Consider the following 21,260-nt stretch of genomic DNA (forward strand, 5'->3'; position numbering starts at 1 on the left):
AAAAAAAAAAAAAAAAAAAGAAACTTTTGAAAAAGGATCAGGGATTTAGCTCATTGCAAAAGCCCTGGGTTCAATTTCAGTGCCCACCGCCACAAAAAAATGCTTTTAATAAATTGTCTTTGAGAAGTTTAAAAACCTAAACATTCACATGGGGTCTTGTGGTTGGGGAATGGGAGTCGTATACCAGTTAATTGTCTCAGTGTATTGATGCACTTTAAGACAACAGAAAAAAAATGGATTTTGCTCAACAACACCGTTCTAAGCTGTGACCGCTGTTGCCCAAAAGGCATCCAAAGCAGAAAGTGTCTGTGATGGACAAGCTGGTCAGAAGACGTCAGAGACCCAGGGAAAAGGCAGCAAGAAAAAGCACCTGGAGAGCCCCAGGCTAGGACTCGCCTTTAGAAAACTCTTTAGACATCAGGTTTGTATCGCATTTGACTAGGAGGGAAGGAACCCTGGTCTTCACCGAGCTGTGCACAGTCCTTGCCCATCCAGCTCTGCTTCTGTGCAGACGGAGCCCGCGCTGGTGATCAGTGCAGGAAACTAAAGATGGCAGGACGCACACTCTGGTGAATTGGCTTAAGTGCCGGTGGTTATAACCATGTCAGACCGGCTTCTTCCGGGTGTGGACCAGGGTTCCGAAGTCACTCTGACTGAGTGTTTCCCAAGGGTTAGTCATCTGCATGCTGCTTCACCGTCTGTGTTACACATGCTGTAATCGCTTGATGCTTTTCTGCTGAAATTGGCCATTTTCTATTTCAGTGTGTCTTGAAGAGAAACTTACATTTCACCATACAGAGAAAGCCAGACTCACTCCCTGTCAGGGGAAGAGAACCATTTAATACGGCAAATGAAAAGTGTGACACTCTCACCACCGTATTTGAGCACTGACTTCATCTTTTTTAAACTTTATTTAAATCTTTGTTTTTTTAAAAAATTGGCCAATGGTGTGGCAATATTAAAGTCATCAGCATCAAACTGAGCCTTTCCCTGGGACGTTGTTACACAGATGATAGAGGAGTTGGAAAAGGAAAAATATTTTCATGATTCTAATGTTATTTAATATTGAATTTCTGCGCTACCTGAAACCATTTCAGGTCCAGCAGTGGCATGCTACCTACACTTTGGGAAATACTCTTCTAGCCCCAAGATAACAATTTTACCTTTCTGTGGTCTGCTCCTTCCATTCCTAGTACTAACTAAGCTTATGCTGAACCCACATAAAATCTAGGCAGAAGGGGGAAAAATGAAGGCAGAGCAAGTTCTCCATGTCATGAGGAAGTTAGGACATAATGAAGTCACCTTTGGAGATGCCACTCTTCTAATATCCAGGAGGACACTAGTGATATATGAAACCATCCATTAACATAATTTTCCAGTTGGGTCTGCATGCTTGGAAATTTGTTTGAAAGGTCACCCGTTCTCCGCCAAGTTGAATGAACTTATTAACAAACTTTCCCAGCGGGATAGCCAGTCTTACGATAATGTACCAATAAAAGTTCCGTAGGAAGTGCTCACAGGTGAATGTGGGTTTACACAAGCAGGGTCACGAAGCCATCCTTCAGTCTCCACGCAGGCTGACTGTTCTCTAATGAGAGAAAGAAGGGATGATAGATAAGGCCAGTGAGAGAGGAAACATTAAAAAGTAGCACAGCCACTATGGTCGGTGAGAAACAGGTTCGTAACCGCTCCGGAGATAGGTCACAGACGCCGGCAGAGGAATCCAGTTTAGCTCCCACTGGGAGCTGTGAGCAAGAGGCCTTGAAAGTTTAAAAGTGTGGTGCACCCACTGCCCCGCGCTGGCCCCAGATCAGCGTTTCACTGGGACACGCATTGGGTGCACTACAGAATCTCACATCTGCAGTGACTCTAAGTGGACCACCCACGCCCACTGTCATTATTCCCAGAATTTCCACAATCTTTGTCCTCATTTTCTGCCACCAAAGTGTATTTGGGGGAAGGGTAGGATTCTGGACTCCTAGGAAGAGGTAGAAATGGCACCCTAGCCTGGAAGACACACGTCCTTACAGTCTTACCTTGAGTTATATATAGCATACAGGTTTTTTGTTTTGTTTTGTTTTAGTAGTGATGTAAATTAAAATATTTCTGAACTCTCTTATGCAACACCTCAGCACAGCTCATTGGTTTTTGTCTTTGTACTTAGGACAGTTTATTTCTTTTTGCCTTTTGATTATTCTTTTGTCCTCAAAGAGAGGAAAATGGGTCATTAAAAGGATGGAGCAGATTCTGTCAGTGCTCATCACACAACTGTGGGAGGTTGACACCTTCCAGTTCACCATGGGTTGTAATCTAAAACAAACAAGAGGAAAACAGAACAAATTCAAAGATAAAAAGAAAAAAATAAAAACTATGACCTTTCCAGTTTTGTTACTAAGAAATATTACAGTGGTTACCAATTCTGACTGGTTTCTGGAGTCATTTCTCCATCTCAGTTTTCCTTCCTATAAAAGAGGTTTTCTTCATTTAAAAAAAAGGAAAGGCTGTAATTAAAAATGAAATAAATTTAAATTAGAAATGATGAGAAGCCCAGCTTTCCTTTGCTGAATCTGAATAGTTTTGTTTGTTTGTTTTTGCCTCAATCCCACACAATGCCTCAAAATCAAACTCTCAAGCATCCACCCAGTCAAAGGCAACAAGTACCCAAGGCCGGCGTTGCTCTCAGATGCACTTGAGGCACTGCTTTAAGATGTTGGCCACCCCCAGAATGCCCCTTTCTCTGCTCGGGTTTCCCGGCACCCTCTCTGTAAGGCAGCCAGAGTTTTAATTAGCAGCTGGCCCAGCTGATTCAGAAGCTTTGCCACACAGTCATTGTTTTTGGTTCTTCTTGTAATGCTTGCATCTTCGTAGCACCACATGGCCCCCAGGTGAAAGCAACATGAAAATACCTTAAGAAGGTGAGGTCATTTGAGATGAAGTCTCCAAATCTAGGATCTTAGAATTTCACAGCTAGGGTCACCAGATAAAACACATAGTACCCAGCGACATTCAAATTTTAGATAAATAAGAAATAATTTTAATATGAATGTGCAGTCCATGCGATATTAGTACATACTTAAACTAGAAATTTTTTTCTTTGCCAATCTGAAATCCAAACATAATGAAGCATTTTATATGCTCATTTTATTTGAAATCTGGCAACTCTATTCATGAGATTGCCTCTGAAAACGTGGGTAGAGTTTTTGGAGCCTGTGGTATAATGTAAACAAAGAATATTAAACTGGCTAATGTTGGCCTTACACCACTGGATAGATGCCTTGGGGAAGTAAGGAAGGGCCAGGGGTGGGCAGAGAATGGAAGGGACAAATGGTGCTTAGACTGGGACTCTATAGCCAGCAAGGAAGGAAGGAAGGAAGGGAGGGAGGTATGGAAACAGGACAGGGCTGGGTTGTGTGTGGGTAGCCCTGTTTGGTCGCTTTCTTGTATTTTTAGTTAGTTAACAAGTTAGTTAGTTAGTTAGTTCATCAATATCTATTTTGTTCCAGGCACTATTTCTGAGGAGAGCTGGGGATGTAACAATGACCAAGACCCTCTTTCCCTCAATGGACTCAAAGGCTAACATGGGAGACAATCAATAAACCGTGGCACAGATACTTCAAAGTTATATTATGCCACTATAAATATATTTCAGTCATATCCTTGTCATGTTTTTAAGGGTCTATGGGTGTCTTCCTGTGTGAAGAGAAGAGAATTAGCCATTTGTCAGCAAAACTGAGCAGTGTAGATGAGCTCTTGACCTTTCTCATATCATTGGCTCCCCACCATGCAGCCTTTTGGAGCATTTTTCCACTGATCACTCTTCTCCTGGTGAATTTTTAATGCAAGACATACATCGTGTGTATGTTATGACATACAACCCTTTGGAGGGGCATGGACCGTGTTAATATCTAGTTTCTACATCACCCCACCCAGAACAAGGGCTATGACCCAATTCATCGCACCTTGGGGATGATGTGGTGGTGACCATTCCACCCCATGATGGGTGGAACAGCCTTGTGAGGGCAGGGCCTAGTTGGTAGCAGTGTAGTACGGAGTTGCTGTTGGTGCTTGGGTTTGGGGACCAAGCTCCCTGGATTCGGCTGTCAGCCCTCGCCCCTTAGTAGTGTGGCCATGGGCAGGGTACTTGCCCACTGAACCCTTACACTTCCTGTCTCTAAGATGGGTGTAACGATTGGCTCCTTCCTCAGAGGACTATTGGAGCAGTCAAGTACTTAGAATAGTGCCTGGCACCAGTGCCTTTTGTTGGAAAACCCATGTTCAAAGTTGGAAATTTTGTCTTGAAGGAGCGAGAATGGCCCAAGGGGACCCTCAAGAGTAGAGGTTGCGTGGTGAAACCCTGAACAATGAGCTGTCCCAGAGAAATTCTAGAGCTCTGGAGAACTATTTTTTCTTGGTGGTGGTGGCCGCCATATGAGTCTGGGTGAGCAGCCTTGACCTGGATGAATCTACAGCCTGGAAAGTAGGAAAGCAGCAGGAGTTAGATCACGATGTGGTTGAATCTTTGCATTATTCGGGGCCTCGGCTGGGCTGATGTCTGGCTGAAGCCGGCCACAGCCCTTTCTTACAGATGAGATGGGGTCGGCCCCGACCTGCCGGGCTCAGAGCAGTCTCAAATGGACCTTGAGCAGATGGGAATTCTCCCAGCAGAGCAGAAGCGGTGGGGGCTGGGTAGGTAGCCAGGCTGGACCCCTCCTCCCGGTCCACTTGTCATGTGTCTCCTTGACAGGGGGCCTCTCAGAGCAGCCCGGGGCCCAGTCGCCCGCCTGTCCTTCCTCAATTTCCAGTCACCTTCAGATCAAAGCAGCCATGATTTTCTCAGGCAGGTCTTCACTGTGCCAAGCATGGGTCTAATTCTCTGCTTTAGGTTTGGGGGGTGGGGGTGGGGGTTGCATTTTGGCAACAACAAATCAGCTCCTCCCTCCATAGCACTTACCACAATGGAAATGTTGGTGTTTCCTTCAGAATTCGTTTAGTATCTTTCTGTCCGTGAGGACATATACCCAGTGTACCTCATGGCTTGTAGCAGGCACTCAATGTATTTTAATGGATAAATAATACTCTGTTACATTTTCTGAAAAGGAAAGCAATCTACTTCTTAGATGGGAAAGTAGCTCCCGTTAATCAGTCCCCTTTAACCTCGCTACAGTGTGGGGCTCAAATAGTACCAGCTGCCCCAGACCATTGGAAGAATTCTTAATGCAGAGCTTTGTGGGTTCAGCACTTTTGACTTTACTGTCTCTAAATGCAGGGGTTACTTTTAAGTTCCAACATTATCCAATTTTGCACACTTCTCAAAGGAAATCGGATTATTCCAGTGCCAACTAGTTCTCCACTTCAGGTCCTTATCCTGATTTGATCTTAGAAACTGCTGAATAAACAGTGGAAATCCCAGGCAGAGAAGTTGTATCTTATGATAAGGAAATTCCTGTTATCACAAGCACACTTCAGAGAGTGGGAAGGGGACCAGAGGTCCAGATGCCCGGCCTGGTTGTGCCCCTTATTTAGCATTTGGCAACTGATGGGCTTTGGTTTCCTTATCTGAAACTTAAATCATCGGCCCCGAGGGCTGCTGAGACTCTTTCCAGCCCCCAAAATTACTGTGAAACTTCCTGAATTTCTCCACAGCCCATTTTCACTGCCAGCTACTTTTTCTTTCAGTCACAAAATGTAGTCTGAGATGTGACGGGAAATTTAAAAGGGTTTGAGGTACAAGTCCCCAAAGAAAAATCATAAAGACGGTTAGAACGCGCGGAGAGCTCGGATGAACCCGGTGTTAAAAACTGGAAAAGCAGCATCCACACGTGTTGGCACAGATGTGCCTATAATCCTTTATCCAAAGACTGGGGAAGGTAAAGCCTAAGAATCAGCCCCTCAGTGAAAAAGCAGGAAATCTGAGAACTGGACTTGAGCACGGCCACTTGTGGAGAGAGAGACAGACAGGGAGTTTGGGAGGGAGATGGACAAAGGGGGAAAAGATGAAGAGAAAGAAAACGGGGAAAGAGAAGGAGAGGGGAGAGCGGAGGAGAAAGAAAGAGGAGAGAGGGCGTGGGAGGGCACGAGGGCCTTTGAAGGCGTTTTCCCTGTGGAGTGAGTGACGGAGCTTCATCTCAAAGTGAGAAGAGGAACTGCAGATCCGTCCGTCCCAGGCCCTGCTGCTGACTTCCGGTCGCTCTATCTCCCACTCACCGCACACTGACTTCCTACATAGCCTAGGTCAGTGATCGCCAAAGCAGAGTAAGAGAGAAACTTCAGAACCTCTTTCGTAATTATACCTGTCTTACACCATCCCTCATTTCCATTGTGTATCAGTAAAACTGTGTTTATAAGAGATGCGTAAACAAACAAACAAACTTGCACGGGTTTGGGGAGTGCGTTCAAAACGCTTTCCCTGAGGGGAGCCCCTGGCGAGGGCTGAGCTCTAACAGCAGAGCCCTCTTATCTTGCCGCCTCCTCAGAGTTCCTCACATGAGCATCATTAATAACGCTCCCCACCTGCCTTGCATGCGCAAGGTCCCGAGTTCAATCCCGGTACCAAAAACAATAATAATAATAATTAATAATAATAACGTTCCCCTGCTTTTCTCCAGAAGGAAAATGTCTTGACCATTTCCCAAGATTTTAATGCAAACCCACATTCAAAATAGAAATTTAGAAAATACAGAAAATTATAAAGAACGCAATTAACAATGCATAACCACAGCCCATGTTCCTAAAAAAAAAGAGCTCTTTTGCTTTTCAAACTGTGAATCCTATAGTTTTTCACTTTGGTTTTCTTTTAAACTCTGTAGGGTGCTGAGAAGTCACCCAGCACTGCGGGCAACCTCAAGTCAGACAAAGCCAGCTCTACTCCCCAGGACACCCCAGGGGGAACCCAGAGCCCCAAAGGCAGCCAGGCAGGTCAGGCAGCTCCAACAGCCACTGGGGCAGCAAAGGACAGCGGCAAGAAGACGGGACCCACCTCTCTGCCCCTGGGCAAACTCTTTTGGAAAAAGGTGAGTTTTGGGATTTGCAGAGTTCTTGGAGCTGTAATGACTTGAGCAGTTGTCTCTATTGAACCAGTTGTTGTACTCAGCAACGTACAGTGGGTTTTTTCCCTCTTTCTTCTCAAAAATGATTCAGCTGTCACTGAGTTGAGGATTTCTAATGCACAGCTGGGAAGCATGAAGTGCCTATCATGCTACAAACTGGTGTTCTGTAGGGAAGAAAAGGAGGTGAACAAGTACAATGACTTTGTTCACGACAAAAGGTTGTAATATTTCGTGGATCCATCATCCTCTAAAACGGGTGGCGAAACTATGGTACGCGTGCCACAGTGAGCATGTAGATCACTTTCTGTTGGCACATGAGTCAAGTGTGCAAGTTGTTTTTGTTTTTCTAAAATAAAACCTCACTATTCAGAATTAATTGCAGCGTTGGCATTTTACAATACATAAGTGGGTTTGAGGTTGCAGTTTGGGCACTTGGTCTCTAAAAGCTTCGCCATCTCTAGTCTAAAATGAAAATGACCCCGGCCTCTTTCTGTCTCACTAAGCACTCTGGACCTAGCGACATGGACCACCTTAGGGTGCTGTGCCTTCATGGCTTCCCAGCCAGAAGCAGCGACCGTGAGCCATCGATTCTCACTTCCCTTTTAGAAAACCAGGATGACCAGCAGGCCACCAGCAGGGCAGGTGCAGACTGCACTGTGTCTGTGACAGGAGAAGTCCAACCTTGGTCTGATTCTTCCCCTCTCAAAGGTGTGTGCAGGGGGCATGGGCTCCCCAAAGAGGCGGATGGGTGGGCAGAGGTTCTGAGGACCACTCCTTGGTCAGCCGTGCACACCCAGCCACCATGCCTGCAACAAACTCTTGTCTGGGTTAACTTTGGCCTGAAGAAGACAAGCAAGAAACTGGTAAGAAGGAGTGGAAATTCAAAGCTGGAAAAATCTGTGTAATTTCTTCACAACATCTGTGCCACTTGGCACACCATGAAAAGCAGATGACAAATCCAGATGTCACTGAGATGTCAGCTTTATCCTCGAGTCCAGAATCCAGCTGGATTTCTGAGATCCTTCCTGGTTTATTTCCAGTTGTACAGAAACCTTTTTTCTAGGTTCTTGACAGAACAAAAGCCTCAATTTTCCATGACGACTTTGAAGGATGTCAGTTGACATTCTGTTCTAATCCTTCTCTCTCTCAAATCTCCATTCCTTATTTTTAAAAAGTCTTTTACCAGGACTATAATGTAGGGAACAATTTTCAAGTGAGAGCCAAGTATAGTGTCTCATGCATGAAATCCCAGCGCTCTGAGAGACTGAGGCAGGGATTGAAAGTTCAAGCTCAGCCTAGGCAACGCAGTGACATAGTGAGACCCTATCTCGATATAAAAAATAAAAAGGGCTCAGTAGTTAGCTCAGTGCACATGCCCTGGGTTCAAACCTGAGTACCAAAAAAAGAAAAAGTCCAACTGAATTATATGCATCTATCAGTGGCAAGGGAGATAACCTGAGTGACCCACATTTAAACATTTTATTTAAACATTCATATCTGTGAAGCTATGATAGTTATGTATCATATACACAAATGCATAGGCAGAGTTATATGTATATTCAAATATATCAGGAAAAATAGAAGTAGCACATCAGACTTGAGATTTAACATGCATTTTGGTCCAATGAGACCACACACACTTACTTTAAAAAGAAATCAAATTGAAAGACAAATGTTACATAATGATACTGACCATCCTGGTAAATCCAGGTCCTCCAAGCAACACACACCAAGACAGAAGTGTCGTGCCAGAGGTTTCATGGAAGGGATGCCTGTGAAGGATAAAAGGAGGGGGCAGTCGGAGGTAGTGTTGAGGGGCAACCGCCTGGAGAGGGAGGGTGGGATGGACCAACGGATGGATGGACAAGGAAAAGGGTCAGGCACGGGCTGGAGCAGAGAAGGTCACAGCCAAGACTGCCAGTGCTAGGAGCCCCCAGGCTGGACAGGAATGAAGGGCCCAGCGCCCCGCCATGCTTGGTCGCTGACAGGGGCTGATAGCCAGACAGGCGGCCCTGTCCTTCCCCACAAGTGAGTGAGCAGCCCCAGTGGCTGCGAGAGGTGACGGAGGCACGAAGGCAGGCACCACCTGAGCTGTGGACAGAGGCCTGGAATTTGAAGAGAACGGAAGGCAGAGTTACATTTAGAGTCAGATCTGACTTCGAGTTGCAGTTCGCCTCTGAAAGGCTCACTTTCCGCATCGGTCAAAAGCAAGTAGCAGCAGAACCCAAGTCACAGAAATGAAGTGAGAGTTAAATGAAGCCCCTAACGCTACCCCTGGCCCAAAAGGACCGGAGGAGGCCGCTGTACCCGTGTCACTTATCTCCTGCATGTTCAGGAGGGTTGAGAAACGAAGCGTGTAGCTGCTTTGTCTTCCTGTGCTCCCGGGTTCGGGACAATGACTAAGCCTCTCCTGCCAGTTCCTCCTTCCATAGGCACAGACTCCAGGCCGTTCGTTCCCCTGGGCGGAACTTCACTCATTCAGACCCGCTGTCTTCCACATCATTATTTACCTTTACATCTTTGATGGAGTCTTTAAAATAATGAACTTAAGAGAAATCACAGTCAAATCGCTGCTACCACGTGTGCCCCTCTTGCACCCACGCTGAAGGAAAAATCCTACATCGAAGTAAAAAAGGAAACTTTCACTTAGTCAACAATATTTTAATCACCTTCATCACGCTGAGGTTTGTGCTTAAGTGCTCGGCCCTGAAAACATTGCAGGGAACCAATTCCTGCCTTTTTTGGGGCCTCTGTTCAGGTGGGAGAACACATATCCTAGGAGGAAATGAAATCAGAACCTTTGTTTCCTTTTCTTCAAATTACAAATGCTGTGGTGATAAAATCGGCCTCGTACACATTTTTTAAAACACGAAGGCAAACATCAGGGAATCCTTATATCTTTCTCAATAACCTTTCTTCTCTCTCTTTTTGTTGAGTAACTCTAAAACAAATTGATTCTAAACTTTGTAAGGCTGCAGTTTAAACCACAGAAATGGATTTTGTCCCTGGAATGAGCTGTGCTGTAGTAGTACTAGTTATTTTGATTTAGAGTCTGGATCGCTGAGGAACATCTTATCATACTATAAAAACAAAGCAACAGTTGAAGAAATTGCTTGCAAATTATATTGCACCTTTAAAAGAAAAAAAATGTTTAAAATCCAGTTATCTGGATTGTTGTAGTCCGACCAGGTTGCTACTGACCCGGTGACCATGTAAATGCTTTACCGTGTTGGGTGTCTCGTGTTTTCCTCATCTGTCTTTGGAGTGGGTTAGAACAGACAATGTTGATGACTCTCATATGCGGCCAGTCTTGCCTAACAGATCAGACACATTGGACTTTGCAGTCCTGAGCCCGTCACCGGCCCATTCTGAACCCCCATGATCATAGCTGTAAGATAAGGACTGCGTCCATGTCACCGTGCTTCGGGAGAAACTGAGAATTGCGCAGACGTAGTACGTGTCTGACAGCATCACCGTCTTTCTTCAAACACGAACAGAGTGTGGGTGTGATCAGACATCTACGTGTGGTTTCTGGTGCCATCACCCACCGCCCTGGGAGGAACTGGATCTATACACGTGTATGTGTGTGTAATTCCCCGGTGACAAGTTGGGAACAGCTTTGAAATCACCCTCTTCCTGCTCTCCTTTCGGGAGGACACACACTGGTGGGGAGCAACGGTGTGATCTCTGACAGCAGCCAGAAAACCACTGGCTGCCTGGATTTAACAGAGACTCCACTTCCTCTGCAGTAAAGCCAGCCAACGGCATCTGTCACTTACCGGTACTGGGAGGATTGAGTAAGAAAAAAATTCAGTGAGCCGTGTCTCTAGTCAAAAACAGTGCGATCCAGTGCGAATCACCAGCTACACATTATAAATGCTGTGGAGATTGAAAAGGCAGCAATCAGTGTTGGTCAAAATAGACTTAGAGAACTTACGTATTACTGTGGCTCACATCATCTGGGCTATTTGTTTCAAATACAGATTTTTACACCTTCCCATAGGGATCATGGTCATAAAAACCTGGGTTTGTGATGAGATAATTACGAAAACACCTGAGAGACAAGATGAAAATTCTTGGCTTCAAACCTTGCAGCACACCCTTGTAATTCCAGCCCTCTGGGAGGCTGAGGCAGGAAGATCTCAATGTAGAGCTCAGCTTGGGCCACTTAGTGAGACCTTGTCTCAGAATAAAAAATTAAAACCAGCTGAGGATGTAGCTCAGTGCAAAGGCCCTGGGTACAATCCTCAATACTGGAAGGCCAGAGGGCGGGGGGTGATTCTTCAATTCATAGAGAAGGCGTGCGTGGGCCCATGAAGTCAGTGAGCTCAGACCAGTTGCCAGATCAGATGACGCTGTGGAAGACATGCCACCAAACATATTTCAAAGAACCTTCTTTTAAGAATTGATTGCACTCTCTAAAGCCAAGAAGCCCTTGTTAGCCAAGTCTATGGTGACTTTAGATGTTGTTTAGCTCTTTATTTTTAACAACATTCATGTCTAAAGTCCAGTAGATATTTAAACTGGAAAATGTATTGATGTTGTTAAAGGGGCTGGGCTATTTTTAGATTCACCAGCTATCCCATTCCTTGAAGAAGACTGGAAGTGGTACCTGACCTTTCTGAAGGATCTAAAAAATGTGCTTCAGTCCCCAGAGTTTGAGCCTCACCTTCCCAGCATTCCATGCACTCACTTCCTCCGTTTGCACCACTTCCGGGTTTCTCCAGTCTACAGCTCCCTGCTGAGCACAGTCCCGGATGGCCGGCCCCCCGCCATGGAGGTTTATCCACCACAGCGTACTCCTGGGCAGTGCAGAACGATGGCCTGGAATCTGGTTCTCCTGGTTCTGCTGCCCATGGGCTTTCTCTAAATACTACACGGGACGAGGAAAAGGAAGTCACCTGAGGCCTTCATTTGTCCTTGTGCATTGAGCATGGAAACCATGCAGGGAACAAACACGGACAAACCTGGAGATCCAGATTTGGCTGAGAACCAGCCCCGCGGAGATGCTGAAGTGCAGCCGTCCTCTTGCAGGGAGAGCAGAGGCGTTCCTGAAACCTCAGCTGGAGCACGACTTTCTGGCGGAGAAAAGCAATAGACATTGGAACAGAGGCCTAGAAATGCAGCACTGTCTGCTTCCTTTCCAGGTCCTGGCTTGGAACCCTAATAGGGAACATTCCTGCCAGGACCCGACAGGGAAACAGCAGGTGATCAGCAGTTTTATCTGGGTTAGTGGCTGTTCTATTTATTTTTCCAGCTCGATACAGTTGCTAATACAATGGAGGTTTGCAAGCCACCAAAGAAGGGTGATTAAGGAAGAAAACTCGTTGTATAGAAGGCCTCTGGAATCTGGGCTTGGTCCCATCTATTCAGTTTTTATCAGCAATTTAGACAATGACCTAGAGAGTTTACAAGCTGGGTGGACTCATTAACTCAGGCCAAAATGTGAACAGAAAAGATCTCAAATTATAGGCACAATGGGCTAAGGTTAGTGTGACCTAGAATTTGAGGCCAGTGTGCCACCGTCCTGTTGAGAGTGAGTTGCTGAGATTTTAGTTGAAACCCACATCATCCTCCACTGCATTCCAACTTGGTAACAGAATGCAACCTGAATCAGTGTTAAAACTGTCTATTCTGAAGAGGCTGGGCAGCAAACCTAAGCGTGACCTGAGCAGATTTGTAGACATTCCAAAAGCAACATAGGATTAATCTAGAAAAGTCTTGGGCTGGGCATTCAGCTCAGTGGTGGAGCACTTCTCTAGTGTGCACAAGGCTTTGGATGCTTCCCCAGCAGAGGGACAGATGGAGGCAGAGGGCAGGGTCTTCAGTAGGTCTAGTAAACCTACCTGACTCCACTTTGTCCCAGTATTCATAAAAGTGGCTGCCATTACTTGAACTCTGTCTCTGGGCAAGCACTGTGTGAGGTGCTTCACACACAAAATAAACATCCACTATTCTCATGGACCGATGGACATAAATAAACCCGTGGTCCCACTCCTCCTGTCCACAGAGGTCCAGGAATCCAAGACAAGGGGTCATACACCCATCTGGCTGCCATGTGTCCACACCAAGTGATCACAGCCAACCACACCACTGCCACCAGAGCCACCAAGAAGGTCCATGCCAACCACCCCACCTGTCACCACCGATGGGCCTCAGGCCAGTCACTGTTCAACTGCCACTTGCCGGGTGGCAGGGAGAAAGTTCCATCCTACTTGCCCCTCAGCTCTGGGAGGAGACCCCACTGCAGCTGCACGGTGCCAGCACACCATTTAACAAGCTCACCCTCAGCATCCACAGACCCGCTTCTCCTGTCAGCACACAGCCAACTCAAGCACAGCTGAGCAGCACTGAGCAGAGCCCCGGATGTGGCTGATTCACCCAGGGTTCCTCTTGTACGGGTGAACTCTCTTTCTTAGCTTCAGATGTCTTGAAATCTTTCTTTCTGCTCAGCTTCGTACACCGTGACCTCTAGAAGAGTCTTGTAGTCAGGGTTTTGGCAAAGGACTACATTAAATACAGGACACATAATTTATAGGATGATTTTGTGATAATTACCCAAAAAGTCAAATGCAAAGGACTGCAAGAGGTTAACCGTACAGTAGGGGCCCAAGAAATCCAGCTGAGGACCTGGATCCCAGCAGTGTCCCACGCAAGTCCAGCTGAAGGCCCAGAGCCCAAGGCAGCGTCCTCCCCGAGTCCAGCCAGGGGCCCAGAGCCCACGGCAATGTCTCGTGCTTGTCCGTACTGAGGATCTGCACCTGGAAGGCCCAAGGCCAGGGGTGGAAGCCGGAAAACCCACGCTGGTGAGATGAAGGCTCTGGGCCGCCAGGCGGAGGGATCCACACTGGAGCCAGGAAGTGACGCTCACGGTGCAGATCGGAGCCCCCCGGATGAGAACAGGAGCCGTTCCAGCCACAGTGAGAGCCCAGCTGCTCCTCTGACAAGAACAACCAAGTTCACAAGTGGAAAACCGTCCACAGTAAGCTTCTCCTAGAAAATCAACAGGCCAAGAGCTTCCCTCCAGCTCTCTTTTTATGGCCATTGGCAACAATCCTCAGGTGGGTCCTCCACACCAAGACCACACTGATTCATTTCAGCTGGGTGTTAAAAGTTGCCCACTAAATGATCCACTGCAAGTCTATGAACATCTGAACCCTAGTTGTGGATGTCACCAATACAGGCTCCTTCCAGGTTCTCTGGCTCCCAATAAGTAAAGGTCTTCCTTCCTGGGGGTACAAAGAGGACCCATGTGGCTGGAACCCCCGCCCCAGAGACAGCAGTGAACTCTCACTCTGCCTGAGCTGTGATTTTTTGCTACCCATGCGCTGCTAATGTCCGTTCCTTACCAGTTTACCATCGCTGATTGGTAAACTGCCCAATAGCCAGCCCTCGGGTATGTGAACTCAGTTTCAGGGAGAGGGATGACTAGTAGAACCAGGTCACATGTGGAAACCCTGAACTTTAACCCAGCTGTGTTGTCACGGCAGTCCAGACTCGTGTTCTGAATAGATCTCCTCTCGCGGGTGCCCAAAGCTAATAGGGACCGGAAGCTGGCTGCTCATTCTCCACTCAGGATCTTTACATTCGCTGTGTATTTCAGCAATTGCTCCCAGGACAGCTGCAGCAGTGGGCCAGTTTGTAAATGTGCATCCGGTTCAAAATGGCTGGAGGCCGGTCTTGGACACAGTTCTAAAAAACCCATTTAATTGGTTACACAGTACAAAGCCACCTTTTCCCATTCTGCTGTGAGTCTCCCACTGACATTGAGAATAAAGTTCCTTCTTGATATTAATAGGTGATTATCACTATGCTAACACTTGCTGGTCTCTCCTATTTGAACAAAGACACATATTATTTGTACTTAGTGTAAGTTTTTTTATTTGTTGCATACATACTACTGTTTGTTTCATTTGTTGTCAGACTATTTATCCAACCAGATTTTGGTTTACATTTACTGTAATAATAAGAGGTTTTGTTTTAAAGTATGTTTAAGTAAGAATAAGGTCAATTTAAAGAAAAACATCAAGTAAATTCAGGTGCTACATAGATACACAAAGAATTGGAGATGCTATGAAAATTATTGATGTTTAAGAGATGCTCAACAAGACTAATTCCCAAAATAAGGCATTTTTGCTCGGAATGATTGCACACAGCTGCAATCCCAGCTCTTGGGAAGCTGAGGCAGGAGGATTACTGCGAGTTCAAGGCCAACCTGAACTATATAACAAGATCTTGTCTCAAAAAAAAAAAAAAGGCATTTTCTTCTGGGTATTATGAATTTTAAAATATAGCATAGCAACTCCTTTGGAACAGGCAATTTTACAGTGTCATTTTTCAAAACAGCAGAAGAATCTGGGAGTCTGAAAGCATAATAAAGATCAAGGACAAAACGTGTCCAGAATCAGCTCCTTCTATTCCATTGTGTCTCCCACGCCAGGGTTTTAGCATCTCTAGAATACAGTGAGCAGTCACAAGCCAAGAACTTTCTAGAAAGGAAGTCCAAGGCATAAACTCGCCTCACTTCTACCACCTGGGACAGGAAGGAGCATTTGAAAATGCAGGTTATCTCTTTTTAACCAGTAGGAGGGTTTTCTCAGTCTAGTGGAGACAGTATATGGACTCCTGAAACTTTTGTAAGTCACCCTTGAGATCTGGTTTTTAAATACCATTTGAAGCCAGGCAGTTCCTGCCGATAATCCCAGTGTACTGAAGCTGAGACAGGAGAATCAAAGTTTCAAGCCCAACCTGGGCAACTTGGCAACTCTGTCTAAAAAAAAAAAAATGTTTTTTAAAGAGACTAAATGAGAATGTACTGGGTTCAGTAACCAGCACTGAAAAATAAAAATAAAATCTTGTTTAATTATTTTCCATGTATAGTGTTAATAGCATCTGATTATCTCAGAGAGAAGAGACATAGTTCCAACAAAGCAGGACGACTTGGAAATTCCTGGGTGCAGTATGATTTGGGGGTGATCAGAAGCTCCTGGAAATGCTACAGTCCTTTCCAGGGACATTTTTGTACCCAGGAAAATCTCGGCACGGGAACAGAAATAAACAGTCCAAGCTGAAGCTTTTATGGAGAGAGTTAGTGTATCTGGTAGTGGAGAAGCAGCTCACCCAGCCACCAAAATACATGTGATGGTCTCTGAAGTCCTAGAGTCTCAGCTCTTACAACCATTTCTTCCACCTTCTAGCTGCCTAACCTGCATCTGTGACTTGAACCCTGTGTGTCTTTGTCACCTACAGTGTACAGGAAGGTCACAGTCCTTGCTATGTGGGGGGTACTTTAAGAGAGATAATGAATGCGAAGTGCCTAGTGCAAAATCTGTATTTATAAATATCACTTTTCTTTTTCCCCCTCCCGCTGGATGTCTTAAAGAAAAACATAAGGCAGGGCCTGGTGACAAAAATGCATGTAGAGTCTTCAACCGGAAGCCAAGAGAAGAGGTGCGGAACATCTATGAGCACGCTGAAATCATTTGCAAAGTGTTTTGTTAAAGGGAGAAGAGCTCAGATCTATTAAGTGGGTCTCAATATGTCCACAACTATAAACACCCTCCCCAAAAGAGCTTAAGAACCACTGAAGGAAAGATGCAAAGATGACCTCCAAAGCAGGAGCCAACAGACTAAATGATTAGGGCCCTGCCATTTGTGGAACGGGTCACTTGTCTCTTATTCGTAAGCTCCAGAGTGATTCCAGGGAGGAAAACAGTGGTTGAAATTGGGTGTGCTGGACCCGAGCACTCTGGCCCTTCCCACAGTTTTAGCCAATTCGAACTTGGGAACCATGAAAATGGCCCAGACTCAGGCTGGTAGAAGCAGCATACTCTGGAGTGGTGGGGTGACACTGAGAACCCTCCTTAGGGGGCACAGTGCCTCTGTGTTCGATGAGGACCCTGGAGGAATTTCGCTGGGTCTTCGACCAGAACTTTCCTGAGCTGCTCATTCATTCCACCTGACAGTGACTGTAATTGGCAGTTAATGACATTTCCTCCCTTTTCATCGGCTACTGGAAAACGTAGAAGCAGAGGTGTTGCTTAACCACAGCCCAAACTTCAGTTTGTGTTTCTTGTAGCAACCCCTCTCCACGCTCCATTTGCATCCTGGCTGCATCTGTGTTTATTTTCCCTTTGTTGCCTTGAAAATACCAGGCTGACGTTATCAGGCTATGCTGTTCACAGTGGTGTACGCCTCCTTGGAGTTCTCCCTGGAACAATGGCTACATGAGCAAATCAGTGTTCCAGAACCGCGCCACTGAGCTGCCGCCCAGCCCTTTGCTGTCCTGTCGATTGGTTATTTACTTGTTTTTCGGTAACATCTTGACTCTCAGTTTTGTTTTTGTCTTGTTTTAGTCAGTTAAAGAGGAGTCAGTCCCCACAGGTGCAGAGGAGAACGTAAGTGACGCATCAGTGACGGAATCATTCCATTCTCACCTTTGGCATGTTGGATCATTGGGCATTTTCAGCTCTCAGAACTTGTGTTCTTGCATGTTCCGCTGTCATTAATCTGCTGTAGACTCTTTCCCCCCTTCCTATGAATAGAGAGCAACTGAGAATGACACTGGATGAAACTTTGTAACTCCTATTGACTTGATGCAAATTAAATGCAAAATCAGAGCACACATTTTAATCGTTTCTTAGCATCTAGGGGCTGAAAGAGTCTACCACACAGCAGAATGGCTTTGCGCTTCCTTAAGTGAAGTCGATGCTGTTGCACTGGGCCATGATTGCTCCTTCCCCTTTATTTCCATGGCGACCCAAGCCCTACTAACTCTGGGTGGTGCTCAGGTGGGGTAGCTGCCTCAGAACAGCCTGCAGCAAGAGAGGCTGCAGGTATTGGCTCCTTGGAGTGTTGGCTTCCTGGGTCTACACCTGACCAAGACAAGCGCAGCTTCACCTCAGTGGCTTTGATTAAAGAGCAGACACTTAGCATCTTTATCTCCTAGAAACATGGTCAAAATTTCCAAGATCATGCATCCATGATGCTGCAGTGATGGGTCCTCTCAGAAACATTTTCTGGGGAGATTATTAACGTGGGTCTTACAAGTTTCAGGCCCAAGACAGTAGTTCTCAGCCCAGAAAGGAGAGCAGTCTTCGGAAAATTTTGTAAATAGGGGTAAGTGAAGTCACAGCTTCTCAAGACCAAGGTCATTTTGCCAATGCAAAATATGTTTGGATCTTTCTGGTGTCTCTTGTCTACTTGCCATGGAGAGGGTATGTGCTTTCATTTTTATTTAGTTGCTGGAACTGAACAGATGTTGAAAATCCAAACACAGTTATCCACAATATGGGATGAAAATAAGAATGGTTTTGTTATGACTCTCCTTGGGAGAAAAATCTTTAAAATCTGTTTGTTTCTTTGATTGTTTATCATTCCTTCCCTCCTCTCTTTCCTTCCTTTCTTTCTTGAACCCAACTTAGTAGCCCAGAAAAGTGCAGGACCCTCTTAAATATGCCTCTAGAACAGCGGTGGCCAGCCTAGGGCGTACGTGTTGGTTTTCTTTTAAGACAAAGATGTTAGTGAATGAGTTGTTTTTTCTGTACTAAAACCTCAGTATTCTGATTTAATTGCAATGTTGGAACTTTGCAATAAACAGGTTTGAGGTTTCAGTTTGGGTGGTCAGTTTCTAAAAGGTTTGCCATCATTGCTCTCGAGCGTGAAAGTCGGAAGACCTTCAGGGGCCTGTATGGGCCGTCTCGTGAGTCTTCCTGCCATCAGCTTCACAGCTGAGAGTGAAATCCTGTGCATCAGTTGGCTTTTCAGTTCTCAGTTTTCTGAAAAGAAGCTTCTCTTGGGTGTCTGGTGCAGCTGCTTGTGTAAGGGATCCTGTGTTTGCAGCAGCTCAGATGCTAAAATGCAAGTTAATCTGAAATAGGCAAACAGAATGTGTTTCATTTTCTTGTGTGAAGCTCGAGACAGAAATATAAACATTAATTAAGAGGTAAATTATTAATAGCAAAAGATAACACCAAAGATGGTAGGGGTAGAAAGAAGACAAAATATGTTTTAAGGAAATAAAGAAGCATTAGAAGCATTCTTTTAAATTGCTTGGCCCCACAAGTTGCATATCTATTTTTAAAAGGTATTTCACCTTTTAATGCCCCACACAAGGACGGAATGAGGCCAAATAGTTATGATGCTGGCCTCCTCATCTCCAGGTTGTGTCACCTCTTTTGCCTCAGTTTACTCACCTATTTAGTGGGGATAATAACGGTACTTCCAGGGGCCGAGGATTTAGCTCAGTGGTTCCACCACCCACCTCGTAAGCCCAAGGTCCTGAGTTCAACTCCTGGTACCAAAAAAATTTTTTTTCAATAATGGTACCTCTGGGTCGGGGATTTAGCTCAGTGTTCTGCCACCTGCCTCGCAAGCACAAGGACCTGAGTTCGATCCCCAGTACCAAACAAAAATAATAATGGTACCTCCGCTTGATGATGCTTGGGAGAATTGAATGAGGTAATGCATGTAATTTATTTATGGTGCTTCAGTGCCTGAATCAGAGAAAGAGCTCAGGAAGTGAGAAGTCAACAAACTGTAGCTCACAGACCGAATGCAGCCCACTCCCTACGTTTGCATGGCTTATGGAGTTAAGCATGGTTTTTATGTTTTTGGATGGTTGGGGAAAATGGAAAGAATCGCATTTTGTGGTGTGACAATTCTATAAAGTTCAAATTTCCGTGTTTACAAACAAAGTTTTATTAGGACACAGCCACACCCATTCCATTACCTATGGGCTGGAGCTGCTTTGTCATTAGGGCAGCAGAGTTCAGTAATTGTCACTGAGACCATGTGACTGGAAGGACCTTTTGCAGGAAAAGTTGGCTGCCCCTTACAGCAGAATGCTAGCAAGTAGGAGACAACATCCTGCAGCAGTGCTTCCTGGTCATCAAAATCATATTTTGTAGTAAAATTCGGTTTCCCAGCCTACCCTGTGTCCATGTAGAGGGAAGAATATGTAAAACAGGGTCTGTTAATCTCCTCCCCTAAATGCAGTCAGAGAAGGCCTTGGTCAAAACACCATATATAGTAGACCCTTCAGTATGACCAGCCTGGCATACGAACAACTGGGTTGTGGCTGGGATTTTAGTTTTAACCTACCAACAAAGTCTTTAGTTACGGCGCAGATGCCAATCATTTGTGCTTCCAGATGGTCTCAGGCACAGATTTAACCCTTAAAGAGTTCTGGAAGGAAAATTACAACACCTTCTCCTGTGTGGGGCCAGTGTCTCTCTGAGGACACTGAGATCTGCCTGTGTGCAGGAGAGAGACTTTGAAGACTGTGGAGAGGAGCCTGAGCCTTCACTGACCAGCTTGAGTTACTCCCAGCCCTCTATAATGAATTGAGTTCATAAGTCAAAGGTCCACTGTATTGTAGAACTCTGCGCCTTCACTACTGAACAGTTGTCTGTGATTAACCAGATTACTTTACTGATTAACCAAATTACTGATTTCTGACTAAAGTATGGTTGTTGGTTTGTTTTTGGTTTTTTTTCATTTCTCTACCTACAAGATCCCAAAATCAATCTGCCAGTCAGTGTAAGCCCCACTTGTCATTTAAAAAACAAGGATGATTTCAACATTTCCCAGAGTTTTCATGGGAAAAAAAGAAAAGAAGGGTTTTTCAGCCCATTAAAGTTTATTGCTTTTCCAAGAATGTGTTCCTGATCTTACCAGCTATAAAATCTATCCTGCTTGACTGTAGCAGTTGTTGAGTCTTTCATTTGTAATCTGAAAATGTTTGACCATTAGCTAATTGAGTTAATGTTCTAACTAATGGAGAAATCTCCTTCCCACCAACCTGAAAAATCAGGGAAGGGCGGATTTCTGTAGCTTACCTCTCTGAGTGAGTGACCTTTCAGTTGCAAGGGAAGGAAAACCCAGCTCAACCTGAATGAAAAAGCAAAAGGGATTTATTGGCTCTCATCACCAGAAAATAGAACTGGTTTCAAATGAAGCTTGAGTCCAGCCTTTCCCTGGCTCAGCCTTCCGGCCTGGCCATGTTTCAAGTTTCCAACATCCCATCACCCAGTCCAGAGTAAAGGAGCAATCTGCCCACTGCAATGCTGCACATCCAGGAATTTGTTCTCCTTTGTTGGCTCAGATCTTTTCATCTGCTCCATTAGTCAGCTGAGTTATGCTGCAGTGACAAGCCCCAAATTTCAGTGCCTTGACCCAGTGAAGATTTCTCTTTTTTTTTTTTTTTTTTTTTTT

The 21,260-nt window shown here is 45.3% G+C and overlaps 1 protein-coding gene across 1 annotated transcript in view; it reads left to right on the forward strand.

The window, feature by feature from the left end:
- Bcas1 (brain enriched myelin associated protein 1) overlaps positions 1 to 21,260 on the forward strand; it is an 89,663-nt gene that overhangs the window by 43,035 nt on the left and 25,368 nt on the right. The window contains exons 6-8 of the mRNA XM_033767180.1: positions 287 to 421; positions 6,807 to 7,010; positions 17,402 to 17,443. Of these exons, the coding sequence (XP_033623071.1) occupies positions 287 to 421; positions 6,807 to 7,010; positions 17,402 to 17,443 (381 nt within the window). The remainder of the gene's footprint in view (positions 1 to 286; positions 422 to 6,806; positions 7,011 to 17,401; positions 17,444 to 21,260) is intronic.

This window comes from Fukomys damarensis, unplaced genomic scaffold (genome assembly GCF_012274545.1).
Source record: "Fukomys damarensis isolate Sample0158 unplaced genomic scaffold, DMR_v1.0_HiC HiC_scaffold_22, whole genome shotgun sequence".
Taxonomy (NCBI): domain Eukaryota; kingdom Metazoa; phylum Chordata; class Mammalia; order Rodentia; family Bathyergidae; genus Fukomys; species Fukomys damarensis.